Source organism: Microcaecilia unicolor, chromosome 3 (assembly GCF_901765095.1).
Source record: "Microcaecilia unicolor chromosome 3, aMicUni1.1, whole genome shotgun sequence".
NCBI lineage: Eukaryota > Metazoa > Chordata > Amphibia > Gymnophiona > Siphonopidae > Microcaecilia > Microcaecilia unicolor.
In genome coordinates, this window is record NC_044033.1 from 67,897,677 (window position 1) to 67,923,842 (window position 26,166).

At 42.5% G+C, this 26,166-nt stretch overlaps 1 protein-coding gene across 1 annotated transcript in view; it reads left to right on the plus strand.

Moving 5' to 3' along the window:
* Window positions 1-26,166, plus strand: part of GPATCH2 (G-patch domain containing 2) — a 335,139-nt gene that overhangs the window by 205,275 nt on the left and 103,698 nt on the right. Inside the window, exon 7 of the mRNA XM_030196023.1 lies at window positions 25,429-25,468. Within this exon, the coding sequence (XP_030051883.1) occupies window positions 25,429-25,468 (40 nt within the window). The remainder of the gene's footprint in view (window positions 1-25,428; window positions 25,469-26,166) is intronic.

Consider the following 26,166-nt stretch of genomic DNA (forward strand, 5'->3'; position numbering starts at 1 on the left):
AGGAAGAGAACATATTTGCATGGAAAACACAACTGAAATCTAGCACCTAGAGACGAGATTGTTTCATAGGGAGAATTTTTTTCTCCTTTCCTGCGTCCATCAAGATACATCAGGAAATATTTGTACTGTGTCACCCAAGAAATTTGTATCACCAGATCTAAAATAAATTCCCAATTAAAACCTCTTTATCTAACCAAAATACGAAGGAAACTAATGTCATCCTATAGGACACTTCCTACTGAGATATTTCCATTATAGCAATTATATTTAAACTATCTGAAGACAGTTATGCTATCAGGAGCCTTTTTATTAAGGTGCGTAGGCGCCTGCATTTGTACAATGTGCGACAAATTGGAACTGCCGACCACGCGTGCCTTGGGTGGTAATTCCATTTTTGATGCACATCCAAAACACATGGTAGAAATTTTCTACCACGTGGCGCTTAACCGGTGGTAATCAGCAGTGTACATATGCTAACGATTACAGCTCGGTTAACACGTGAGACCTTACTGCTAAGTCAATGGGTGGTGGTAAGTTCTCATACCGAAAAAGGAAGCGTGCTGGTTTTTAATTTTGCCGAATGTCCATTTTTGGTCCCCCCAAAAAAGGCCTTTTTTGCAGGTGAGCTGAAAAATGGACCTGCACGCGTCCAATACACAACTCTACACCAGCGCAGGCCATTTTTCGGCGCACCTTAGTAAAAGGGCCCTTCAATTAGGCTTCTTGAGTCTGAGATGTTTTAGAAGTAGTTTGCGAATAATAACTATGGAGCCCTTTTACTAAGCTGCAGCGAAAAGTGGCCTGCAGTGCTGCATCTTTTGTTCGCGCTCGGGGCCATTTTTTACCACATCTAGGAAAAAAAGCATTTTTTTTAAGGAGCCAGAAAATGGATGCGCTAAAATTGAAACATTCATCCATTTTTATCCTGAGGCTTTACCGCCATCCATTGACCTAACAGTAAGGTCTCACATGCTAGTTGGGCACTAGGCATGCAGCACGCGCCATCATTTACTGCCAGGTAGACGCCCCACGGTAGAAAATAGAAAATATTGTCTACTGTATGTTTTCGGCATGTGCCGAATTCTGAATTACCGCCCGGGGCACGTAGTTTCTGGGTGGTACTGCTGATTTGGCACTTGCTGGCTGTTAATAGGCCTTTACACGCCTTTGTAAAATGGCCCCTGTTTAATCATAATTATCCTTATAATTGCCATCGTTTGCTGAGGGTATCCCCAAAGTAACACAGAATACCAAAAGGTTAGTGAACAAGTTTTATTTACTCAGAAAAATACAAAAGCAGATTTTAATTAGTACATGTTTGAAACTTGTAAGGAATAGAGCTAATCATTAAGGCTTCAACCCTGGCTACTATGAGGCTAAACATTTTGTCAAGTTTAGCAAGATTCATACGTTTCCGTTGATGCTGCTTTCCTCTTGTTTTCATTGGCCTATTTTCTTGGTTCTGTATCCTTGTTTCATGTGTAAAATCTAACTAAACTGTTATTACACAGAAAAGTATGTGCATTTATAATGGATACATAGTAATAATCATAAGAATTGTACATTGCCATTTATCCTTCCATGATCCTCATCTTACTATATAAATTTTAAAGCTTGATAAATGCTTTTTTTTATATAGATTTTTAGACTCTCTAATTTAAACAGTCAGAAGATGAGGATGCAGCTACCCTGAGTTTGAGGGAAGGATGTGTATATCAATGCCAATTTTCCTAAGACCCAACCCATCATTCCCCTTCACACCAGGCCCAATTCCAACTCCCCCCCACCCCACCACCTGCCCCATCTCTAAAGCTGCTGACAATATAGACATCACCACCACAACCTCCTAGTGGTTAAGATCTAGTTTCCTCCTCTAAAGAAGTGGGAAAATCTAGAATACGAGCACATGTGTTTTCAGTGGTAAGTCCTGAAATGTAGAATTTGCTTCCAATAGAGCTATAAGTTTAGGGGAAAAAATTGTCAAAGTTCTTTTTTCCTGAGGAGAACTAGAAGGGGTCAGGAGCAACTATTGAGTTCAAATTTTAACTGGTTTTAAGATTTGGATTTTATGATTTTTGTTGATTTTTATTATTTGTGATGTGTACTGTTTGATGGTTAAACAGTATAGAAGGAAATTAAATAAAATTAATTTCCCTGCCACCTTCTAGTCCCTTTGGTAGATTGCAGCAGTCTTCTCCCTCAACCCCAACAAAGAATGGACATGACACCTGCACATTTCCTTACTGACTGTCTCTGGAGACTCAAATGTTTCATTGAAGCACTAGAGTTCATATACCAGTATATGCTACTCAATGCTTGTAGATTTTTCATTGGCCTTTATGAGATTAAGAGCTGTTCCCCACACTGTGTGGTCCTCAGCAAAACATTTAAGCATTGGATCCGTGATTCAGTGAGAGAGAAATAGTTGGTCATCCTCTGCTGCAGGAAGTAGCAAAACCTTGGTACTAGTTAAGGTTGATTCTGTAGACTGTAACAATGAAGAAGGTTTAATAGTGAATTAATAGACCTGATTTTTCAGCTGTATGACTTCAGACAGTGATTACCCAACCTTATTCCTTCAGTTAGAGATCAGAAAAATTAATGTACATTTGAAGGACCAGACTATTTGTGAGACCTGCAAAAAGGAATGATTAAGTCAGAGATCACCAGAGAAACTAATGGGCAGCTGTAAAAATTGTATGCCAGTAGCTCAATTAGCTGCATTAATTACCCCTTTCATTTGGGAATGGAACATGAGTGACTGCTTATATCTGGTACTAGATTGTTGTATCTTGCAGAGGGCCATCTGGTTGTTTTCTGCTGTATATTCTGCCATTGTTGCTACTAAACATTCCTACAGATAAATGACTTATATATTAGCCATTTGTCTGTAGTGACTGGCAAACCTAAATCCCTGGGCAGATGGTGCATTGGGAAAATAGGTGCATATGTTGACTATTTTGAATGTATCAAGGTGATGTCTGCTGCCACATCCAAATTTATATAAGCATTCACAATGAAAAGAAGGCAAAAACATATTGGTACACATGTGTGTGTGTGCACATATACATTCATACCCCACCTTCATTTCTCAAGCACATTCTGCCTCCTTTTTAACACACTTAAAACCCTCTGCTTCATACCCATACACACACCCAAACATATCCATACAGAGGCCAATAGCATCTGTCATCTACACAAAAATACAAACAAAACTGAAACACTCTCAAACATACAAAGCTTCTATTTTACACAAGCATGCAAAGATACAAAGCCTTTCTGACAAAGCCACACAAACATGCACCTATTACATATACAAAGCCAAATTTTCAATGTAGTGTAGTATTGTGGAGTGGAGGAGTGGCCTAGTGGTTAGAGCACCAGTCTTGTAATCCATAGGTGGCCGGTTCAAATCCCACTGCTGCTCCTTGTAATCCTGGGCAAGTCACTTAACCCTCCATTGCCTCAGGTACAAACTTAGATTGTGAGCCCTCCTGGGACAGAGAAATATTCAGTGTACCTGAATGTAACTCACCTTGAGCTACTACTGAAAAAGGTGTGAGCAAAATCTAAAAAAAAAAAAAAATTGTATACAGTGTTGTCTCTGATGGACACCCATGGCTAGACGGATACTTGGAGACTTTTACACCCCTGTAATAAAGGCTTTACCTTCTTTACTAATCAACATCGCACCTATTCCAGAATTGACTACTTTTTAGCATCCAAAGACCTGAAGCAAAAATACATGATATTTCTATTATCAGATCACGCGACTATCTCCTATGTTTCCAAATGGTCAACATCATTAGCTCATCACCATATTCAGTGGCAGAATCCATATAAGTACCACTGCTTATATTCACGTTTTAAGTTATATGCACTTTAGAGGGCATGCAATAGAGGTAAAAGTCCTGGGATGTGAAAGGAGCAGCGAATAATGTCTAAAGCCTGAGTAGAGAAGGTGTCATTACTGAGCCCCTTATTGCTAATAGGCATTGCACTAGGAAGTGCTGGTCGCATTATTACAGAGGACTTTATTGTCTCATTCACATGATATATACATTTATTGAATTTTGAAGAGTCAGGTTTAGGTTGATGATTCATCTGTCTTCAATCAGAATTTAATTGGTGGAATATATATGTATGGCTTTATATAGACAGATTATTCATATTATACTTATGTAGATAGTGGATGAATATTGCCGCCATCTTTATAAATTTGCTATATTTAACACCCTAAGACCAACATAGATATCTAGACAGAATGCTTGCTTATTGATCGAACTACGTATATGTATAACCAATCAACCCACTATTTACACACATGGGGCGAGATTCTATATATGGCACCTGAAAAATTGGCACCAAAATAATTTCCGCCTAGGCCTATTCTATAAACCACATCTAACTTTAGGCGCAGTTTATAGAATATGCGTAGAGCCCATACATGCGCCTAAACCTATTCGCAGGAAGTTATGTCAAGTGAAACCTGGTGTAAATGCCAGTGCCTAAGGGGTCCTTTTACAAAGTCGCATAAGGGCATACACGTGTCCAGCGTGTGCCAAATCGGCATTACTGCCTGGCTACCATGTGTCCCAGGCAGTAATTCTGAATTTGGCATATGCCGAAAACACACGGTATGGTCTCAGGCAGAAAATGGATGCACGCTGATTTTTATTTTTCCACATGTCAATTTTCTGGCCCGTTAAAAAAAGTCCTTCCAGGACGTAGTAAAAACTGGACCGGCGTGCGCTCAAAAGATGTGCTTTTTGCCGCAGCTTAGTAAAATGGCCCCTAAATTTGGCACAGTGCAAGGATATTCTATAACCATGCACATAATTTTTTTTATAATGCCCACGATTCGCCCATTCCGTACCCATGGTTATGCCCCCTTTTTGGCTGTGTGCCATAGAATTTACACGCACCACAGAATACACCTAGCAAGTTGTGTGCATAAATTCTAATTAAAGCAAATTAGTATCAATAATTGCCTGTTAAGTGGCAATTATTGGTGCTGATTGGCTTGTTAACTAATTAAATTGTGAGTACAAATAGAGAATACACCTGGATTTGGGTGCACAATTTTGGTCGCACTATATAGAATCTGGGGGATTACACCCCTATTTCACACATGTACACAATGCTGTCTCTTTCACCAACATACACAAATCAAATCAATCTCACACAAGCATATATAGCCTATATGTCACTTGCACATATGCACCGTATTCTTTACACATACATAAATGAGCATTTCTTCCATTTCTAACATCTGTAAAGAACTTTACAATTTTCTCACTTTGTCTCGTATTAATATTGCACAGCTTTCTTTTGTCATTCAGACACACTATCTTGCTTTCAAAGCACCTGCTTTACCACAGTTGTACAGACTTTGTTTCCACACATACACAAACTCCCATAAACAAATGCACAAAAATGTAATATCCCTCACAAATGCACACACAGCCTCTATTTTCCACCAACAAGCAAGGCATACTAAGTGGGTGATGTCACTGCATGTCTCCAGGAAAAGACAGCTGTTCCAGAGCTCAGATGGTAGTGCTGAGCATGCATGACTTTTCATGTGTGCAGCAGCCTCCTCAGTTTCATAGTTTTTCTTCACTCTGCTGAATGGAAACAAGAGCAAATCTCTCCCAGTTGTTGAAAAGTTTATACCTCACTTCTGATATATTTTTTGTCATTTTCTTTTTTTTCTTCATTTCTTTCATTAGAAAAAAAAGTTCTTCTTGTCACAGAAGTCTGGTTTCTGTACCTGCCCTTAGTTTAGTGGAGAGATCCAGAACATGCCTTATCTGCTTTGCAACAGCTCCATTTGATTCAGAGTGCCTCAGCATGACTGACAGAAGGTTGTAAGCAATGTAATCACATCACACAATTTCTGCAAAAACTTCACTAGCTGCCAGTACAATACAGGGCTAAATTTTAATCTTTGATTTTCAAGGGGAAGTCATGTGTTTTGGAATGGACACTTGAGAGAGGTGCTCCTGCTGGTGCAGCCTATTTCACTACTACTACTTAACATTTCTAGAGCGCTACTAGGGTTACGCAGCGCTGTACAAATTAATAACTAAGGACGGTCCCTGCTCAGAAGAGCTTGCAATCTAAAGGACGAAATGTCAAGTTGGGGTAGTCTAGATTTCCTGAGTAGAGGTGTTGTGATTAGGTGCCGAAAGCGACATTGAAGAGGTGGGCTTTGAGCAATGATTTGAAGATGGATAGGGAGGGGGCCTGGCGTATGGGCTCAGGGAGTTTGTTCCAAGCATGGGGTGAGGCGAGGCAGAAAGGGCGGAGCCTAGAGTTGACGGTGGTGGAGAAGGGTACTGAAAGGAGGGATTTGTCTTGAGAGCGGAGGTTTCGGGTAGGTACGTAAGGGGAGATGAGGGTAGAGAGGTAAGGAGGGGCTGCAGATCGAGTGCATTTGTAGGTTAGTAGGAGAAGCTTGAACTGTATGCGGTATCTGATCGGAAGCCAGTGAAGTGACTTGAGGAGAGGGGTGGTATGAGTATATCGGTCAAGGCGGAAGATAAGACGTGCGGCAGAGTTCTGGATGGACTGAAGGGGGGATAGGTGGCTAAGTGGGAGGCCGGTGAGGAGTAGGTTGCAGTAGTCAAGGCGAGAAGTAATGAGAGAGTGGATGAGAGTTCGGGTATTGTGCTCAGAGAGGAAGGGGTGAATTTTGCTAATGTTGTAGAGGAAGAAGCGACAGGTCTTGACTATCTGCTGGATATGCGCAGAGAAGGAGAGGGAGGAGTCGAAGATGACACCGAGGTTGCGGGCAGATGAGACGGGGATGATGAGGGTGTTATCAACTGAGATAGAGGGAGAGGAGAAGTGGGTTTGGGTGGGAAAACAATAAGTTCAGTCTTGGCCATGTTCAGTTTCAGGTGGCGGTTGGACATCCAGGCAGCAATTAAACATCTAATTTCAACTAATTTCATTCACTGTGGTTGCAGCTACCAGGTATATTTTGAAGAGTCAAACCTCAAAATCATCAAAATTGGAGATGGCACACATGACTCACTCCGCTAGTAAGCGAGTGAAACATGACCAGCTATCACCTGAGAAGCCCATGCTTCAAATGGGCCTAGATCCTCACGTACGTTTGAATGAGGATTTAAAGCTGTTACATAATTTTATGTAGCAGAACTTTAAAAGTGAAATTAACAATATGGCTCTTCAGTCAAAACGGTACAATGCTTGTTTAGAGCTCCCTGAAGAGAGAGCTTTGAAAAGGCACAACAGGAATTGTGTCATTCCATTACTAAATCAGTAAGCCTCAAAGTAGAGGTCAAAGATATGGCAAACCAAATGAGAAAAAATAATATAAGGATTTTGGGACTTCCTGAGAGAACGGAGAGACAAAATATGATATCCTTTTTGTCCTCTTTTATTCCTAAATTGTTGGACATTCAGTTTCAAATGCTGTTAGAAATAGAAAGGGCTCACAGTGTCCCTTCTGGACAAGATCTAAAACAACAATACCTCAGAACTATTGTGATGACAATTTGACGATTTCCTCATGTCTTACAAATTTTTCAGGTAGCTAAAAGTAAGTCCTCCTTAACTTTAGAAGGGAAGAAGATTTTATTTGTTCCGGACCTTGCTAAGGAATCAGCACACAAAAGGAAGGCTTTTTTTTAGCCCTATGGAACATGAACACAAATGAAGCAAAAATTGGTCTGTTGAAAAGATTTATTTGCTTCAAACTGAGGCATTCACACAGCATTGAGCATTATGGCTGAACTACTGTATATATACAGTATATTAGCAATACTGTACAGTACTGTACTAGTACAGGAACTTATCTAGTGTGATCTGTTTTCTTAATGCAAACTGTTGGCTTCTTGCAAATCAAGAATGTTTTGTAACTAAAAGTTTGATGCTGTCCACATTGTGAGTTTCTAGCCATATCAAACTTATCTCAAGGTGTTCTATAGCTTCTGACACTTTTGGTGAAGAAGCAGGAGGAACATTGTCATCCTCATCCTCATCATCAGCATTGTCTAATGACGTGGCTGTGACTTTTTACTGCACTTTGCCACAATTGCTCGTAAGTGGGGCACTCATTATTTTATTTATTTATTTATTTTATTTATGCAGAACATTTATACCCCGCTTTATACCACTGAAAGCGGCCTCTAAGCGGCTTACAATGAACTGATAAAATACAATGACAGTTGAGAGGGTAGAAGGAACAGAGGAAGAAGGGAAGGGAGGGGAAAGAGAGTCTAAAATGGACTGTGGAAGTCCAGACGCTGAGAGGTATCAGAGTAGCTGGAACAGCTCCCAACAAGGTACTGTAGTGAGATCCAGCCAGTACAGCCAAAGCGCAGAAGAAGCAGCATGCATTCTGGAAAGCGGAAGTGGTCACCGGAGGCAGAAGACAGCAGGCGATCAAAGCTGGCGGGGCCAACGGATCCAGCACCAGCACTGACGAGGTACAAAAGACGCAGTCTACTGGAATTAAAGGCAGCAGCCCCTAGCATCAACTGGCGTCCCAGAAGGAAGCAAGTCCCCCACAAGATGCAGCAGTGCACAAGAGATCTCCCCATCGCGAAGAAGGCCTCGATGCCCAACTGCCAGCTGCAAGCAGCAAAGTAGACGAACGCGGACTGGAGCAGTCCGATGGAAAGGCAGAAGGAGAGCTGGTTCAAATCAACTTCGGGAAGGAGCCAACCAGCAGCCACACCAGCGCCCCGCATCGTGAGGAGCCGGTCCCCGCACTCCCGCACCCAGCAACGGTCCATCGATGAAATCGAGTGCGCAGCCAGACCGCCGACACAGTGAGCAAGGACAGAAAACCGCGCCCCCCCCCCCCCCCCCCCGGAGTTCCTGTCCGAAACAGGTGCCGGGGAGAAAAGCAGAGCATAGCGGTACCCAGTGAAGCGGGTTTGTACAAAATTGGGCCAGGGTTCAGCTAGGCAACGGGGCAGCTCTGCGATGGTAGCTGGAGCTAACGGTTTTTTAGCCCGTTACTCTGTGGCCATTTTATTATTTTATTATTATTTATTGCATTTGTATCCCACATTTTCCCACCTTTTTGCGGGCTCAGTGTGGCTTACAATAAGATATGAATAATGGAAATACATTTGTTACAACTTGGTTATGGATTACATTGTACAGAGTTATGCGAGACCATATCAATTGAAACTCAGTTCAGGATATCATTATACATGTTCAATTTTTTTTTTAATGCCTCTTCAGCTAACTGCACGTCCTCTGGAGGAAAGCCAAAAACAAAAGTCCTCTTGAGCATCATAATCTTCATTAATTGTCAATGAAGGGAATACAGATACAAACCCCCTTATCCAACACTGCTCAATGCAAGTTGCTGAGATAGCATCCCAGGACTTTCCACCGAGGTGGCAAATATCCTTTGGGTTGAGTGATGCCAGCTTCATCAGCTGTGGCTGTGTTATCTGCCACCGTACTATTAATCAATTCACATAGGTAGTTTGTTTTAAACACTGAAATAAGTTCCTGGTCCAGGGGTTGGATCTCCGAAGTTGTATTCTTTGGTAGATAAGACACTTCTGCTGGAGGGCATGCTGGGCAGCTATCCAGAAGAAGAAGAAGGGCCTTTTTCTCTTGTTTAAGTTTACGTAGATGAGCTGTAAAAGCTGGAACAAAGGATTTATGAAACCAGTCTGTAAAGACTGAAGAGTTCATCCAACATTCCTGCTGTTTGTGTATTCAAAAGGCAAAGATTTCATATTCACATGATGGCAAAACCTGGGTAATTTGGACTTCCCAATCATGAGTGATTTTACTTTATGACTGCCAGATTTATTCACACTACAAAGAATGATAAGTCTGTCGTTTTTCTGTTTAAAGCCTTCCCATTTGTGTATATCATCTTTGGCTGCTAGTGTTTAATCTGGTAACATTTTGAAACACAGTCCTGTTTCATCACAGTTATACACTTCATCTTCACTGTACCCTCCTTGAGCAGTTTTTTTTTTTTTTTTAAATTAATTAATTTATTTATTTATTGCACTTGTATCCCACATTTTCCCACCTATTTGCAGGCTCAATGTGGCTTACAGAAATCTGTTATGGCATCGCCGTAACAGAGAAGAAATACAATTGGTGTTACAAAGGGGTAATCGAAGACAGGAGGGTCAGGTTATGCAGTTATACAGTGAGACATTCTGAATAAAGAAGTGTAAGGGTTGTGTTCTATTCATTAAGGATTTTCGTGGTAGGCTTTGTTAAAGAGAGAGGTTTTCAAGTTCTCTTGGATAAGAACGTGCTGCATCTTTGTCAGCCAATTGAATCTCCCCTGACTGATTGCCATTTAGCTGCTGGTCAAATTTTTCCGCCTGCACTTTCATGATGGGTCCAGAAATAAGGACTCTTTGTGATCGAGCTTGGACGAACCATTGATATAGCACTGAATCCAAGTTTTCATCACTAACCACTTTAATTTTTTTCCTATGTAATCCTTCTTCCTTTTCCGGGATACAGGACAAACCTCTCAGCTTTTCTTCTTCTTTCCTCCATCCTCTTAGAGTAGATGTATTGATGCCTACCTCTTGGGCCAGCAGAATTTGTTGCTTAACAGCCTTCAGTTGATTGAGTGCAGATAACGTTTCTTGAGCATGCGGTAGCCGGGCGGTAGTGCCAATTTGATGCATGTAGGCACCTACGAGCCTTAGTAAAAGGGCCCCTAAGAGAATTTTGAGCTTTGGATATAGGGAACCAATGAAGTAACATCGGAAGAGGGGTTATGAGAGTGTGGCAACATTGGTGAAAGGAACAGATTGAAGGGAAGAGTGAGGGTTCAGTGGGAGACTTGTGAAGAACAGGTTGCAGTCATTTAAGTAAGAGGTGTTGAGAGTGTGGATAAGATTTTTGGTAGTGTGTTCAGAAAGGAAGGGGCAAATTTTGGAGATGTTACAGAGAAAGAAACAGGTTTTAGGAGTCTGTTAGATATCTGCAGAGAAAGAGGTTGACCTCAAGGTTTTAAGCTGAGGACATAGAGAGGATGACCATTTTATCCAAAGAAATAGAGAATGGAAGAAGAGGAAAAGTGGGTTTAGAAGGAAAAATAAGAAGCTCAGTCTTGGCCAGGTTCAGTTTCAGATGGTTCAGGTACATGCAGACAGCAATGTCAAACAAATAGGCTGAGACTTGGGCCTGGATTCCTGGTAAAATTTCAGCTGTAGGGAAGTAGATCTGAAGTCATCAGCATAAAGATAATACTGAAACCACAGGATGGGAATTCTTTGTTCTTGTCCTTCAGAACAGGTGAAGTAATTAACAGCTTCCTTGGTGATCAGTGAGTCCTTCAAATTAGCATAGACACAGACTTCAGGGTTATGCATCTTCTCTAGGGTCAGAATTCAAGTCTAATTTTTGTTGAAGATTTTGGAATAGGGGCCCTTGGTCAAATTTGAATTTGAAAGCCACCAACTCATTCAGACCTTGCCCTTTAAGTTGTTCTTCTTGTGACTGAATCAATTCTTGCTAGTGTTCTGGATCTAAAAAAGTATGCGTGCAGACTGTGAAATATTGCAGGAAAAGAGACAGATGAGGGGAGATATGATTGAGTTCTACAAAATCCTGAGTGCTGTAGAACAAGTTGAAGTAGGAGGATGTGGCAACTGCGGTTAGCATTTAAAAAAGGTTTGGACAAGTTCCTAGAGGAAATGTCCATAGTCTGCTATTGAGAGAGACATAGGGAAGCAACTGCTTGCCCTGAGATTTATAGCATGGAATGTTGCCGCAATTTCGGTTTCTGCCAGGTACTTGTGACCTGGTTTGGCCACTGTTGGAAACAGGATAGTAGACTAGATGAACCATTGGTCTGACCCAGTGTGGCTACTCTTATGTTCTTATATGTACTCCCTCTCCCGAAACTTCACCACACATTTCCTGGGAACTTTCAAAGAAAGACATGATCAGATAGATGACTTTCTAGAATTTGAGTGTCCTTAATTCACTGGGACTTACAGTTCCATTTAGCTTGCTTCATGTAAAGGCATTACATAGCTGTGACATGAACTTCTGTATCCATGATGCCCAACATGATGATCATGCTGATACCTACTGGCTGAATTATCTCCCTTGCTCTTTTTTCAGGGAGATGTGCTTTAGTATTTTCTAGCAGAACACCTAGATCCTTCTCTTGCACCATAGAAAATGTGCTTTAGACAAATTGTAAGGGGAAGCATTATGCCAGCTTTGGACTAAACTGAAGCTAATCAGAGACTGCTCAGTGTCGATCACTTACAAGTGATTTAGCTTTCTGTGTACATTTTATGAAGTTAGCTATACAAATATTAATTTAGTTTTTGGTTAATTTTTTTTAGCCTTGATTGGCACACATCTGATTAAATCAGTAATACTTTTGTCAAAATATTTTTTAATTGGAATTCTCTGTTCAATTAAGATCTTCACAAGAAAAGTAAACTAGAAGAAGCAGGACAAGAACACATATTCCTGCCTTGTGTGCTACATTTTAACATTCTGATTTGTGGATTGATTTAGTTTTTCATGCTAACATTGAATATTCAAAGTATACTTTTAACATATCACTTAACAGAATCCTGGCATAGGAAAGAAGCTAATTAAAAGCCAAGTTGAATTCAACTCTATACATGGTTGCTGTAAAGGTAAAATGTATTTATTTGAAAAATATTTAATATACCATTATTCATATTACAATATTATATCATAAAGTTTATCAATAGATGATAAATTATGGCAAAAACAATCTATATAAAAAACAGACTATAAACAAAACTATTACAAGTGGCATACAGAAAAGTGAAAATCACAACATTATATAAACCAAAATCATAGACAAATTAAGGACCCCTTTTACTATACCATGCTAGTGATTCCCGGTGTGGCAATGCTTTGAGTGGACTTCATTGGCACTGCCACTTGGAAATCGCTAGCCCTGTTTTATAAAAGTGGTCCTTACAAATAAACATTAGGAAAATATCCGGAAAGTCGAATTTAGTAAAGAAAGCACCTATTAAAAAGGTCAATTTAAAAAATTTTGAATAAATAATGTCTTACTTATTACCCCCAAAAACTTGCTCCAATAGCCAAGTTTTTATACCAATTTTAAATCTAGGTTTGACAGGATGAATTAGGAGATCAGTAGTTAAAACAGGATAATATTAACAGCCATCATGGTAACTTTATTGTTGTAATGAAAGAAAAAAATATTTACATTAAAAAAATTATACCACCAGATATGAGCACTACATTCAATTCAAGTAAATAAATCAATAGAAAACAGGAAATACATACTTCTTTCTCATTGCCAGTTTCAGAAACAAAAAAAGTAATTTTGAGAGAAGAAGGAAAAATAGGGAAAATAATTACTCAAAGAAATAAATATCTTCCTTCTATTAACAGTAACCTGGTGAGACTAGGATAATATCTCTTATACTACCTCAACTCTGTCCTTCAAGTTGCTCTTCCTGTGATTGAATCAATTCTTGCAAGTGATTAGGATCTAAAAAACTTTACTCTCTCTCCCAAAACTTCACCACACATTTCTTGGGAAATTTGCAGGGGCGTAGCCACAAGTGGGTCCACCCAGTTTGGGATCAGGCTCACCCAGCAGTGGTGCACCTTGCAGTACCATGGTAGCTCAGCCGGTGCTGACTTCTCTTCCTAAAGAAAGCCAATACCACATGGTCCCCGGCAATGACAACGATTCTCACATGCTGCCTGCTGCTAACCCGGAAGCTCTCCTTTGCTGCAATTTTCGGTTTCTTCTCGGTCCGGTCAGGATGCAGCAGAGGAGAGGCTTCCGGGTTAGTAGCAGGCAGTGCGAGAGGGACTATTGTGAGCGGAGTGGGGTAGGGATGAGAATGGAAGGAAAGAAAGATCCTGGGGGGGGGATCTAAAGATGCTGGATGGAGGTGAGGGAAGATGGGGGGACAGATACTGCACAGAGGAGGGAAGATGAGGGGAAAGATGCTACATGGGGAGGAGTGAAGAAGGGAAGATGCTTCATGGGGGAGGAAGATGGTGGAGCTGCTGTATGGGAGGAAAATTGGTGGACATAGGGAGGAAGGGAGAGATGCAGCAAAGGGGAGGAGGGTGAGAAAGTGAAAAATCTTGCAAGTGAGGTAGATGGGAGGGAGAGATGCTGCATGGAGAGGGGAATGGGGGTGAGAGAGGGAAAAATGTTGGACATAGGGGTGGAGAGGAGAGAGAAATAGTGCATGGGGAAGGAGGGAGAAATCTTAGACATAGGGGTGGAGGGAAGGGAGAAGTGTTGGACATGATGGTAGAGGAGAGGAACAGAGAGATGCTGCATGGGAGGGGGGGGAGAGACAGTAGACCAGGGAGGGGAAGAGAGGCAGAATTGTTGGACATGGCAGTGGAAGGGAGGAAGGAAGAAGAATGCTGCATGGGGTAGGGAGAAGAGATGTTGGACCCAGGGTACAAGGGAGGGAGGGAGAGAAATGGTGGACAGTGGGGGGAGAGGGAGAGATGTTGCACATGGAGGTGGATGAGACAGAGTAAGAGGTACACAGGAGGTAGAGAGGGGTGAAAGAGGGAGATGTTGGATCCAGGAGAGTGATGGAGAGGTGCCAGACAATGGGAGTGAGGGAAGAAAGAGGGGAAATGCTGGACTATGGGGGAGAGGGCAGGAGAGAAGAGAGAAGGAACAGGGAGATGTCAGGCTACAAGGGTGAGGTGGGGAGGGGAGGGGAGGAAGACGGATCAGATGCTGAGCTAGAAGGGTGGAGGGAGGAAGACATACATAACATAAGACATACTAGGTCAGACCAATGGTCCATCTAGCCCAGTATTCTTTTCCTAACAGTGGCCAAGCCAGGTCACAAGTACCTGACAGAAACCTAAATCATGGCAACATTCCATGCTACAAATCCCAGGGCAAGCAGTTGCTTCCCCATGTCTCTCTTAATAGCAGACTATGGACATTTCCTCCAGGAACTTGTCCAAACTTTTTTTAACCCCAGATATGCTACCCACTGTTACCACATCCTCCGGCAAAGAGTTCCAGAGCTTAACTATTCATTGAGTGAAAAAAAATACTTCCTTCTGTTTGTTTTAAAAATGTTTCTATGTAACTTCCTTGAGTGTTCCCTAGATTTACTTCTACTTGTTCTGCACCACTCAGAATTTTGTAGACCTCAATCTTATCTCCCCTCATCCGTCTCTTTTCAAAGCTGAAGAGCCCTAACCTCTTTAGCCTTTCCTCATTCGAGATGCATTCCATCTCCTTTATCATTTTTATCACTCTTCTTTGAACCTTTTCTAATTCCACTATATCTTTCTTGAGATACAGTGACCAGAACTGAACACAATACTCAAGGTGCAGTCACACCATGGAGCGATACAGAGGCAATACGGTATTTTTTGTCTTATTCATCATCTTTTTCCTAATAATTCCTAACATCCTTTTAGCTTTTTTGGCCGCCGCAGCACACTGAGCAAAAGATTTCAGTGTATCATCCGCAATTACACCTAGATCTTTTTCATGAGTGCTGACCCCCAAGGTGGACCCTAGCATCAGGTAACTATGATTCGGATTATTCTTTCCAATGTGCATCGCCTTGCATTTGTCCACATTAAATTTCATCTGCCATTTGGATGCCCAGTCTTCCAGTTTCCTAAGGTCTTCCTGCAATATTTCATAGTCCGCATGTGTTTTAACAACTTTGAATAGTTTTGTGTCATCTGCAAATTTAATCACCTCACTCATCGTTTTGATTTCCATATCATTTATAAATATGTTAAATAGCACCGGTCCCAGTACTGATCCTTGTGGCACTCCACTATTCGCCTTGCTCCATTGAGAGAAATGACCATTTAACCCTACCCTCTGTTTTCTGTCCAATAACCAATTCCTAATCCACACCAGAACATTGCCTCCAATCCTATGACTAATTTGCTCAGGAGTCTCTCATAAGGAACTTTATCAAAAGCTGTCTCACCTTTATCCACATATTTATTCATGCCTTCAAAGAAATGAAGCAGATTGGTGAGGCAAGACTTCCCTAGTCTGAACTCATGCTGACTCTGTCCCATTAAACCATGTTTGTCTACATGTTCTGTAATTTTATTCTTTATAATAGTTTCCATTATTTTGCCCGGCACTGACCACTATTTTACCCAGTGTGAATGGTGGAACCCAGTGGGAGAGGCCAGGAGGGGGTGGTAAGGAAATTAATGAAAGGATAGTAATTACAGAGGGTAGAAATATGGTAATGGGGAGTAAATTAAAGATGAAAGGGAATGTAAGTCTGGAGAAGGAGTGAGATGGGGAATGGGTGTGTTAGTGCGTGAAATGAGAAGATGGAAATTTGATAGGTAGTTGAAAGCAAATGGGAAGAGAAGAAGGGTGAAAGAGAGGCAGAAAAGAGCTAAAAAGGAATGATCAATATGTCAGAGGCAGGTGTAGTGAGGGAATAGACAGGAGAGAGGAGAAAAGACAAATGGACTGCAGCCACTTGAAGGAGAATTAGCAGACGACAGGCAGGAAAAGAGAAACTGGAACCAGCAAGATGGAAATGACATCAAAGGTAGAAACAAAGCATTTTATTTTGAATGGTTTAAATGGAATATGTGTTAGCTTTTGGAAATCTGCACAGCAAATGTCTTTGTATTATGTTCAGTAGAAAAGGAAATGTATTTCTGTTTGATGTCTTCAGTGTTGCAGTAAAGCTAAGTTTAACTTCTTGGGGTTCCCAGTTCAGTTTTTGTCTAAATATTTTTATGCCTAATTTATAATCCCTTGTTCTGTATTTGGTGAGGATCTGTTGGTGTGATAGTAATGGCAGGTGGGGAAATTGGAGGGGAGCCAGAGAGGAGGAAATTGTGGAGTGGCACCCCCACCTTTATTTTCTGACCTGGGCCCAAGCAGGGCTAACACCAGTCCTGACCTTTGCTGTATATCTGATGGGGATCCCCAAGCATCCCCAGTTCAGGACTTCCTCCAGTGATGGCCAGAACTCCCTTATATCAAGCTCTGTAGTCGGCAATAGCATCCTTGAGCCACCAACATTGGTGGCTTAGGGATATTGCTGCTACCTGCCAAGCTTGGTAAAACGGAGTTCTGGTCACCTTCGGAGGAAGTCTGATGGGCAAGCGGGCCTCAGGGCATAGGAGCCAACTTTTCAAAATGATTGGGGGTGCTGAAATTTTTTTTTACAGGTGGTGCATTCCCCCTCCTCTCCCCACCTCCTCTTCTCCTCTCCCCCTCCTCCCCCCTCCCTCTGAGTTCCTGGCCCCCCTCCCTCCGAGTTCCAGGCCCCCCTCCCTACCTCCCTCTCTCTCCTCCCCTCCGAGTTCCAGGCCCCTCTCCCTCCCTCTCTCTCCTCCCCTCCGAGTTCCAGGCCCCCCTCCCTCCCTCTCCCTCCCTCTCTCTCTCCCTCTCCTCCCCTCCGAGTTCCAGGCCCCCCTCTCCTTCCCTCCAAGTTCCAGGCCCCCCTCCCTCTCCTCCGAGTGCCAGCCCGACCTGCGCTGCCCGCCCTCTTCTCCCACAACAGTCCTCCACCTGCTCCTCACCTTCCTGCATGCCGCCCAGAATTTAAAAGTCATCTTACCTCAGGGTCCGGCGGCAGCAGTGAAGGGCAAGCAGGCTCGGCGCTTCAGCCTGCCTTACTTTCTCTCTCAGCTGTGCCTCTGGTCCCGCCCTTGAGGAAACAGGAAATGAGGGCGGGACCAGAGGCAGAGCTGAGAGAGAAGGGAAGGCAGGCTGAAGCCCCGAGCCTGCTCGCCCTTCACTGCTGCCTCCATACCCCAAGGTAAGATGACTTTTAAATTCTGGGTGGCACGCAGGAAGGCGAGGGACAGGCGGAGGACTGGGAGAAGAGGGCGGGCAGCACAGGTCGGGCTGGCTGAGAACTTCCGTTCCTGGACTTCCAGCGGGTCAAATATTGAGGGTGCTCAAGCACTGGTGGTTTAGTGGCTTCTTCAGAACAGGAAAGAGCCCCCCTCTTTCCTGCCCGGTGCAGCTGCAGACCTGTCTTACTCTTGGCAGCCATTTTGAAGCGGTGCCGAGAGTTCAAGCGGCAGCCTCGCGAGACTTCTACAAAAGTCTTGCAAGGTCACTTCTTGAACCTGGTGAGCTTTATGCTCTTTGTCAGGGGCTAATGCTATTGTAAACAACTAAGTAGGGAATTTCCCTCTAGGTGCATCCAGAAAAAACCAGGGATGACAGATATGCCAGAGCCCCAAGCCAAAGTAGGCAGGCAGACCAGCGCACATCTGTGATGTGGTAGAGCACGCTGGCTGGCACACACTGTGCAGTCGGCAGAGCCAGCAGCTGAGCAGGGATAATGGATTTTTTTTTTTTTTACTTTATCTTTATAGCATTTTTATAGATGGCATCTTAGGTGTTAAAAAAAAGAAATCAGAATTCACAATATTTAACATAAAAAAACAAAAACTAACGTTAATCAAAATATACTTCTTCCAACCTATACTGGTTCACTACAAAGAGGGGGATCCATTTCACAATACAAAGGATATTAAAAATAAGAATAGCAATAAGACTAATTCCTAGTTATTATTTTTATATTGTGTACATGTGGCTCATTCAGTCTGTCTTTTCTCTCAGTGAGGATTTTACGTGTGCTTTTCCCCTCCCCCGTTTAGCTCAAATGGGTACATTCCTCTCAGTGTTCTGCCAAGGTAAAATGACAATTAGAAATCTCTCTTCTTTCTCAATTCAGTCAAGGGCCGATTCTCAAAATCTACCGCCAGTGTTAAGGCCAGTTAGCGCCGGAATAGTGTGCATATCTGCATAGAATGCTCAGAGGGCTTTAGGGCAGGAAACAGCATGCACGCCACAGATGGCCACAAATTGTATTTAAATGTAGTCAAATGGATGTTAATGAGGTCATTTGCTATACCCTCCCAATGTTCAGAGAATAGTGCATAAACAAATCCTGCTTTTACTGCTGATGTTGGGGCAACTGAAGAGAGGATTTCTTTTGATCTTCAGTTTAAAATCTCCCAGTTTTGATTTCTTTTGGAAATGGAAGAAGGCCCATGTGAGTCTGTAAGCGCCAATACTGAGAAAGGAATGTGTGCGCTCTTCAGCTTGGAGAAAAGGCAGCTGAGGGGTGATATGATAGAAGTCTACAAGATAATGAGCGGAGTGGAGCGGACAGATGTGAAGCGTTTGCTTACACTTTCAAACAACAACAAAACCAGGGGACACAAGATGAAACTAGAATATGGTAGATTTAAAACAAATAGGAGAAAGTTTTTCTCTACTCAGCATGTAGTTAGACTCTGGAACTCGTTGCCGGAGAATGTAGTGACAGCAGCTGGCCTTACGGAATTTAAAGGGGGTTTGGACAGATTCCTGAGGGAAAAGTCCATTGAACATTATTAATTTTTTTTTTTTTTTTTGGGGGGGGGGGGGGGGGGGGTTGCCGGGTTCTTGAAGCCTGGATTGGCCACTGTCGGAGACAGGATGCTGGGCTTGATGGACTCTTGGTCTTTTCCCAGTATGGCGGTACTTATGAGCAAACCCCAAACTGAAAACACACATTGATGCCTGTTTTCTGCGCCTAAATATAAACCTTCCAAGAAAAAAATTGGAAAGCTTATTTTTAAAGGCACAGAAAAGTGGCACCGTTGTGTCCTTCACTTTTGCACAAGAGCTGCGTTTACCATAAAACTATTCTGTGCATGTGCCAAGCACATCCCCCCCTTGCTTTCGCATTTATAGGGAACATAATATGAATACCAAGTTTTCTGTGCTTTTCTAGCAGTATGGAGTATGTGCTGTAGGTAGACAGATTTACAAGATTGCAAATTATCACTGTCAACTGCTAAGCAAATTTTAAATAGGAACATCAAACATCATTTGAAATGTCTATATGCAAATGCCAGAAGCATAAGAAATAAGATGGAAGAGTTAGAATATATGGCACTAAATGAAAAGATAGATAACATAGGCATCTCTGAGATCTGGTGGAAGGAGGATAACCAGTGGGACACTTTCATACCAGGGTACAAATTATACCGTAGTGACAGGGTGGATCAAATAGACTAAAAATTCTGCAGGACATGAAACACATCTTGGAACCCCTATGTATAGAAATTCCATGTGAAAAGGAGAATAGTGATAGAAGTACTGCAGTCCACTTGGCCAGGATGAACAGACAGATGTAGAAAAGTTACCAAAAATTGAAATCATTTTCAATGTTGCAAGAGCAATTCAATATAAATTCCAATCAATACTTCCAATGGATCCAACTTAGACATTGTCTCAAATCGATTCAACCTTACCTACCTACTCACAAATCTGGTCACTGTCTTGATCTCGTCCTCTCTTCTACCTGCTCGCCCTCTAATCTCTGCGTCTCCGCTCTTCCCATTTCTGACCATCACCTGATCACATTCACACTTCATCACCCTCCCCCTCAGTCCCGCCCAACTCTAACTACTACCTCCAGGAATCTCCAGGCAGTTGACCCCCCCCCACCTTATCCGCCAGTATCTCTGATCTCCTCCCGTCCATCACGTCCTCCGAGTCCGTCGACAAGGCTGTTTCCAATTACAATGCCACTCTCTCCTCCGCCCTAGACACCCTTGCACCGTCTGTTTCCCGTCCCACTAGGCGCACTAATCCCCAGCCCTGGCTTAACCCTTGCACCCGTTACCTTCGTTCCTGCTCCCGATCGGCTGAACGCCTATGGAGGAAATCTCGCACCCATACTGACTTCATTCACTTCAAATTCATGCTATCCTCCTTCCAGTCCTCCCTATTCCTCGCCAAACAGGACTACTACACTCATTTGACTAATTCCCTCAGCTCTAACCCTCATCGTCTCTTCGCCACCCTCATCTCCCTCCTCAAAGTGCCCTCCGCTCCCACCCCCCCTTCACTCTCTCCTCAATCACTGGCTGACTACTTCCGCGACAAGGTCCAGAAGATCAACCTCGAATTCACCACTAAACCTTCTCCTCCACTTCATCCTATCACCCACTCCCTCAACCAATCAACCCAGGCCTCCTTCTCCTCTTTTCCTGATATCACCGAAGAGGAAACCGCCCATCTTCTCTCCTCCTCAAAATGCACCACCTGTTCCTCAGACCCCATCCCCACCAACTTACTTACCACCATCTCTCCCACTATCACCCCTCCCATCTGTCATATCCTCAACCTCTCTCTCTCCACCGCAACTGTCCCTGACACCTTCAAGCATGCTGTTGTCACACCTCTCCTCAAAAAACCTTCACTTGACCCTACTTGTCCCTCCAACTACCGCCTCATCTCCCTCTTACCCTTCCTCTCCAAAATACTTGAACGCGCGCCGTTCACAGCCGTTGCATTGATTTTCTCGCCTCTCATACCATCCTCGATCCGCTTCAATCTGGCTTTCGCCCACTTCACTCGACAGAAACGGCATTATCCAAAGTCTGTAATGACCTGTTCCTCGCCAAATCCAAAGGTCAATACTCCATCCTCATTCTCCTCGACCTATCCGCCGCTTTTGACACTGTCAATCACAACTTACTTCTTGACACACTGTCCTCTTTTGGGTTCCAGGGCTCTGTCCTCTCCTGGTTCTCCTCTTATCTCTCCCATCGTACCTTCAGAGTACACTCTCATGGTTCTTCTTCCACCCCTATCCCGCTCTCTGTTGGAGTCCCTCAGGGTTCTGTCCTTGGACCCCTTCTTTTCTCTATCTACACCTCTTCCCTGGGCTCCCTGATCTCGTCTCATGGCTTCCAGTATCATCTCTATGCTGACGACACCCAGCTTTATCTCTCCACACCTGACATCACTGCAGAAACCCAGGCCAAAGTATCGGCCTGCTTATCCGACATTACCGCCTGGATGTCCAACCGCCACCTGAAACTGAACATGGCCAAGACCGATTTCTTGTCTTCCCACCCAAACCCACTTCCCCTCAACCTCCACTCTCTATTTCAGTTGATAACACCCTCATCGTCCCCGTCTCATCTGCCCGCAACCTCGGTGTCATCTTCGACTCCTCCCTCTCCTTCTCTGCGCATATCCAGCAGATAGCCAAGACCTGTCGCTTCTTTCTCTATAATATTAGCAAAATCCGCCCTTTCCTCTCTGAGCACACCACCCGAACTCTCATCCACTCTCTCATTACCTCTCGCCCTGACTACTGCAACCTACTCCTCACTGGTCTCCCATTTAGCCACCTATCCCCCCTTCAGTCCGTTCAGAACTCTGCTGCACGTCTTATCTTCCGCCTGAACCGATACACTCATATCACCCCTCTCCTCAAGTCACTTCATTGGCTTCCGATCAGGTACCGCGTTCAATTCAAGCTTCTGCTACTAACCTACAAATGTACTCGATCTGCAGCCCCTCCTTACCTCTCAACCCTCATCTCCCCTTACGTTCCTACCCGTAACCTCCGCTCTCAAGACAAATCCCTCCTTTCAGTACCGTTCTCCACCACCGCCAACTCCAGGCTCCGCCCTTTCTGCCTCGCTTCACCCCACGCGTGGAACAAACTCCCCGAGCCCATACGCCAGGCCCCCTCCCTGCCCATCTTCAAATCTCTGCTTAAAGCCCACCTCTTCAATGTCGCCTTCGGCACCTAACCTCTACACCTCTACCCAGGAAATCTAGACTGCCCAACTTGACATTTCGTTCTTTAGATTGTAAGCTCCTTTGAGCAGGGAGCGTCCTTCTTTGTTTATTTTGTACAGCGCTGCGTAACCCTAGTAGCGCTCTAGAAATGTTAAGTAGTAGTAGTATCTAGAATGGTATCGTCTATTCCTTCAATTTTTGAATTCCTATCAGCAATCAATAAAAAAGGACATGTGGCATCCCAAATTTACAAATTCTTAATCTCCCATAATTTTAAAGGGAAAACTAGTCTTCATTCAGTCTGGGAACACGATCTACAATTTCAATTAACAGATCATCAATGGTCTCTTTTTTGGACAAAAATAAGCAAACCAATTGCTTCGGCAAACTATCTTCAATCTATTTTTTTCATTCATCACAGATCATTATGGACTCTGCAAAAAATGTATACAGTTGGTCTATTGACTAACAACCTATGTTGGTCCTACAGATCTGAAAAAGGCACACTTTTACACATGCTTATAGAATGCAATCATACTTTTCAATTTTGGAACAAAGTATGGCAAAAAATCTCAACTATACTTTCCTTATCTGAAAACATCTCTACAAGCAAAATTATTTTTGGTTCTCGTGCTTTGGAAACCCCAATAGACCCGTATCTTTCCAAACTTTTTGACACATTAATTGTTATAGCGCTAAAAATGGTGACAACTAACTGGAAAGACAATACCAACCTCAACATTCATTTCTGGTGGCATTCTGTCCTACAGATTCATAAATTTGAAATTTCCCTTGCTATTAAATTAAAATTAATACATCAAGCTAAAAATTGTAGAGGCTATTATTAACAAAATTACAGAGCACATCCAAGGACATGGATTACTGAGACCAAGTCAGCATGGCTTTTGTGTGGGGAAATCTTGCCTGACCAATTTACTTCAATTCTTTGAAGGAGTAAACAAACATGTGGACACAGGGGAGCCGGTTGATATTGTGTATCTGGATTTTCAAAAGGCGTTTGACAAGGTACCTCATGAAAGGCTACAGAGGAAATTGGAGGGTCATGGGATAGGAGGAAGTGTCCTATTGTGGATTCAAAACTGGTTGAAGGATAGGAAACAGAGTGGGCTTAAATGGGCAGTATTCACAATGGAGAAGGGTAGTTAGTGGGGTTCCTCAGGGGTCTGTGCTAGGACCGCTGCTTTTTAATATATTTATAAATGATTTAGAGATGGGAGTAACTAGTGAGGTAAATAAATTTGCTGATGACACAAAGTTATTCAAAGGAATATGGAGGAGTATTCTTCAGTTGGGAAGTTAAGTGACCGTATTGCATTTAATATTCTGGAACTGTGACTCTGTTTCATTGTCAATTTACTCTGGAACTGTGTGAAATTTTTGTATCTTTTGTGACTGCTTTTGAATTTTGGGGGGTACTGGAACTGTTCAGTGGTGATTTGCATTTATTTTTACCAGTTGTTTTTTTTTTTTAGAACAGTTGTTTTTTCCCCTTTGGAGTTTTTTTTCCCCACAGCTGCAGAATTGCTTGCATCCAACGGGCTCTTTTACTAAGCTGCTCTAAGATATGAGCGTGCCCTTACTCGGTTCTTTCTCTATGCGCTAAACCCATTTCTTGCACGGCTGTGAAAAATCCTTTTATTTTTTTTGTTTCATTTATGGCCATATAGTAATGTTCAATTACAAAAAATAGTTTGCTAGGGTTGGAACCATTCAGGAGAGGCAGAAAAAAATAATTTAATTTTAAACAAAAAAGGCCTCAAAGCTCCCACGACACAGAGTGTCAAAACACACAATCACTCTCCAATTGGAGTCCCAATTAATATCATTGATCTTCCTTTATTAAACAGAAAAAAGAGAACAGTGGGAAGTGTTCGTTCTTAAATTATAAAAACCTACTTTCCTTTTTAGATAAATGTCTAAATAGAGGTGTTCTGTTACAGAATATCCTCGTAATGTACTAGGACACAGGAGAATTAATGTCAGCCTCAACAGGATTAATTCAGTTCATCTGAGATACAAAGGTCTCTTTGCAGCCTTTTCAAATATAGGATATTAATATTTGTATTCCCTCAGTGGGAAAAAAAAACTTTTGGCCACAAATTTTTCTAGCACTTGAACAATGGTGAATTGGGCCTGTTTATAAAATATTTCTGTAAATTAAAAATTCTGTGTGCCTTTTGTATCCAAATATATTTGGCAGTTTGTAAATTCTTAATGTAGGCACCCAATGAAATTGATTTTCTCATAGAAAATATGAATCACTTCTAGTTTCCATTCGAGTTTTCTTGTTGCACACAGTGCAATTGAAATCCAAATGGTATTTTGATTTAGTTACACACTTTTCCAAATTTCTGCTCAAGGCAAGTTGCAGTCAGGTGCCCAAGTTATTTCTTTCCCTGACCAAGTGGGGTTAAACTTAGTGTTGTGACCAAGTGAGGTTAAACTTAGTGTTGTACCTGAGGCAATGAAGAGTGAAGTGTTTTGCCCAAGTCACAGGAGCATAAGTAGGATAAACAGGATTTGAAACCCTGCTTACCCGGTTCTCTGCCTGCTGCTTTAACCACTAGTTTACAATCATGCATTATCAGAGTGTGTAGCAGGATATAAATTACGTCCCAGTTTACCTGAGAAGTAGAAATTTGCAGAGCTACAAGGTACATTCTTGCATTCCAGTTGAAACTGTTGCTCACTTTGTGAATTGCATAAAATATACAATTAAAATAAAACATTGCTAAAGGCTTTCTTTGCCAGTGAACAATAAAACAGCCCAAAGCATGCACAAATAGATCATATGACAGCACATGCTTCAGCTAAGAATATTGTTAACATTCTCTCTCTTTCCTCCACAGCCATTGGTTTAGCCCTGGGGCTAGAAAGGAACATGGCCAGGTAGGAACCACTTTGAACAAGAAGTCTATTTTATGTACCAGTATCTGTAAGATTTTAACTATTTTAATCCCCTACTGTTAGTGTTGTAAAGAACTAAGGGGGCCTTTTACTAAGCTGCAGTGAAAGGGGGTCTGTGCTAGCGTCAGTGTGTGTTTTTGACATGCGCTGAGGCCCCCTTTTACTGCAGCGGGTAAAAGGCTGTCTTTTTTTTCTCAAAAAGAAATGGCCATCGGTAAGTGAACCACTTGCCGCATGGCCATTTCGTGGTGGAGGGAGGGGAGCACACCACCATCCATTGAGGTGGCAGTAAGGGCTCCTGTTCTGACCCGGCACTAAAATAACAAGCACCGGTGCAGCCCGGCGGTAGTTCCGGATTGGCGCACGGCAAGCCTGTTGCCACATGCCAACCCTTTAGTAAAAGGGCCCCTAAGTATAAAATATTACAGATACGCTGCAGCCTTACCATTGATTTTCTTAATGGGGCTTCATCTTCTCATCAACACATTCAGAACTGCCCTAGTTAATAGAATGATTATAAAGATGATACAATAGACTGACTTCAATTATATATATTGACACATGTGTTGAGAGATTCACTTAATTATGGAGGAAAAAGGTCTCAAAATGCCAGCTTGCCCATATACATGAATAAATCATAAGGCATATCTCAGGCTAAAAATCATCATCGACCTAAACAA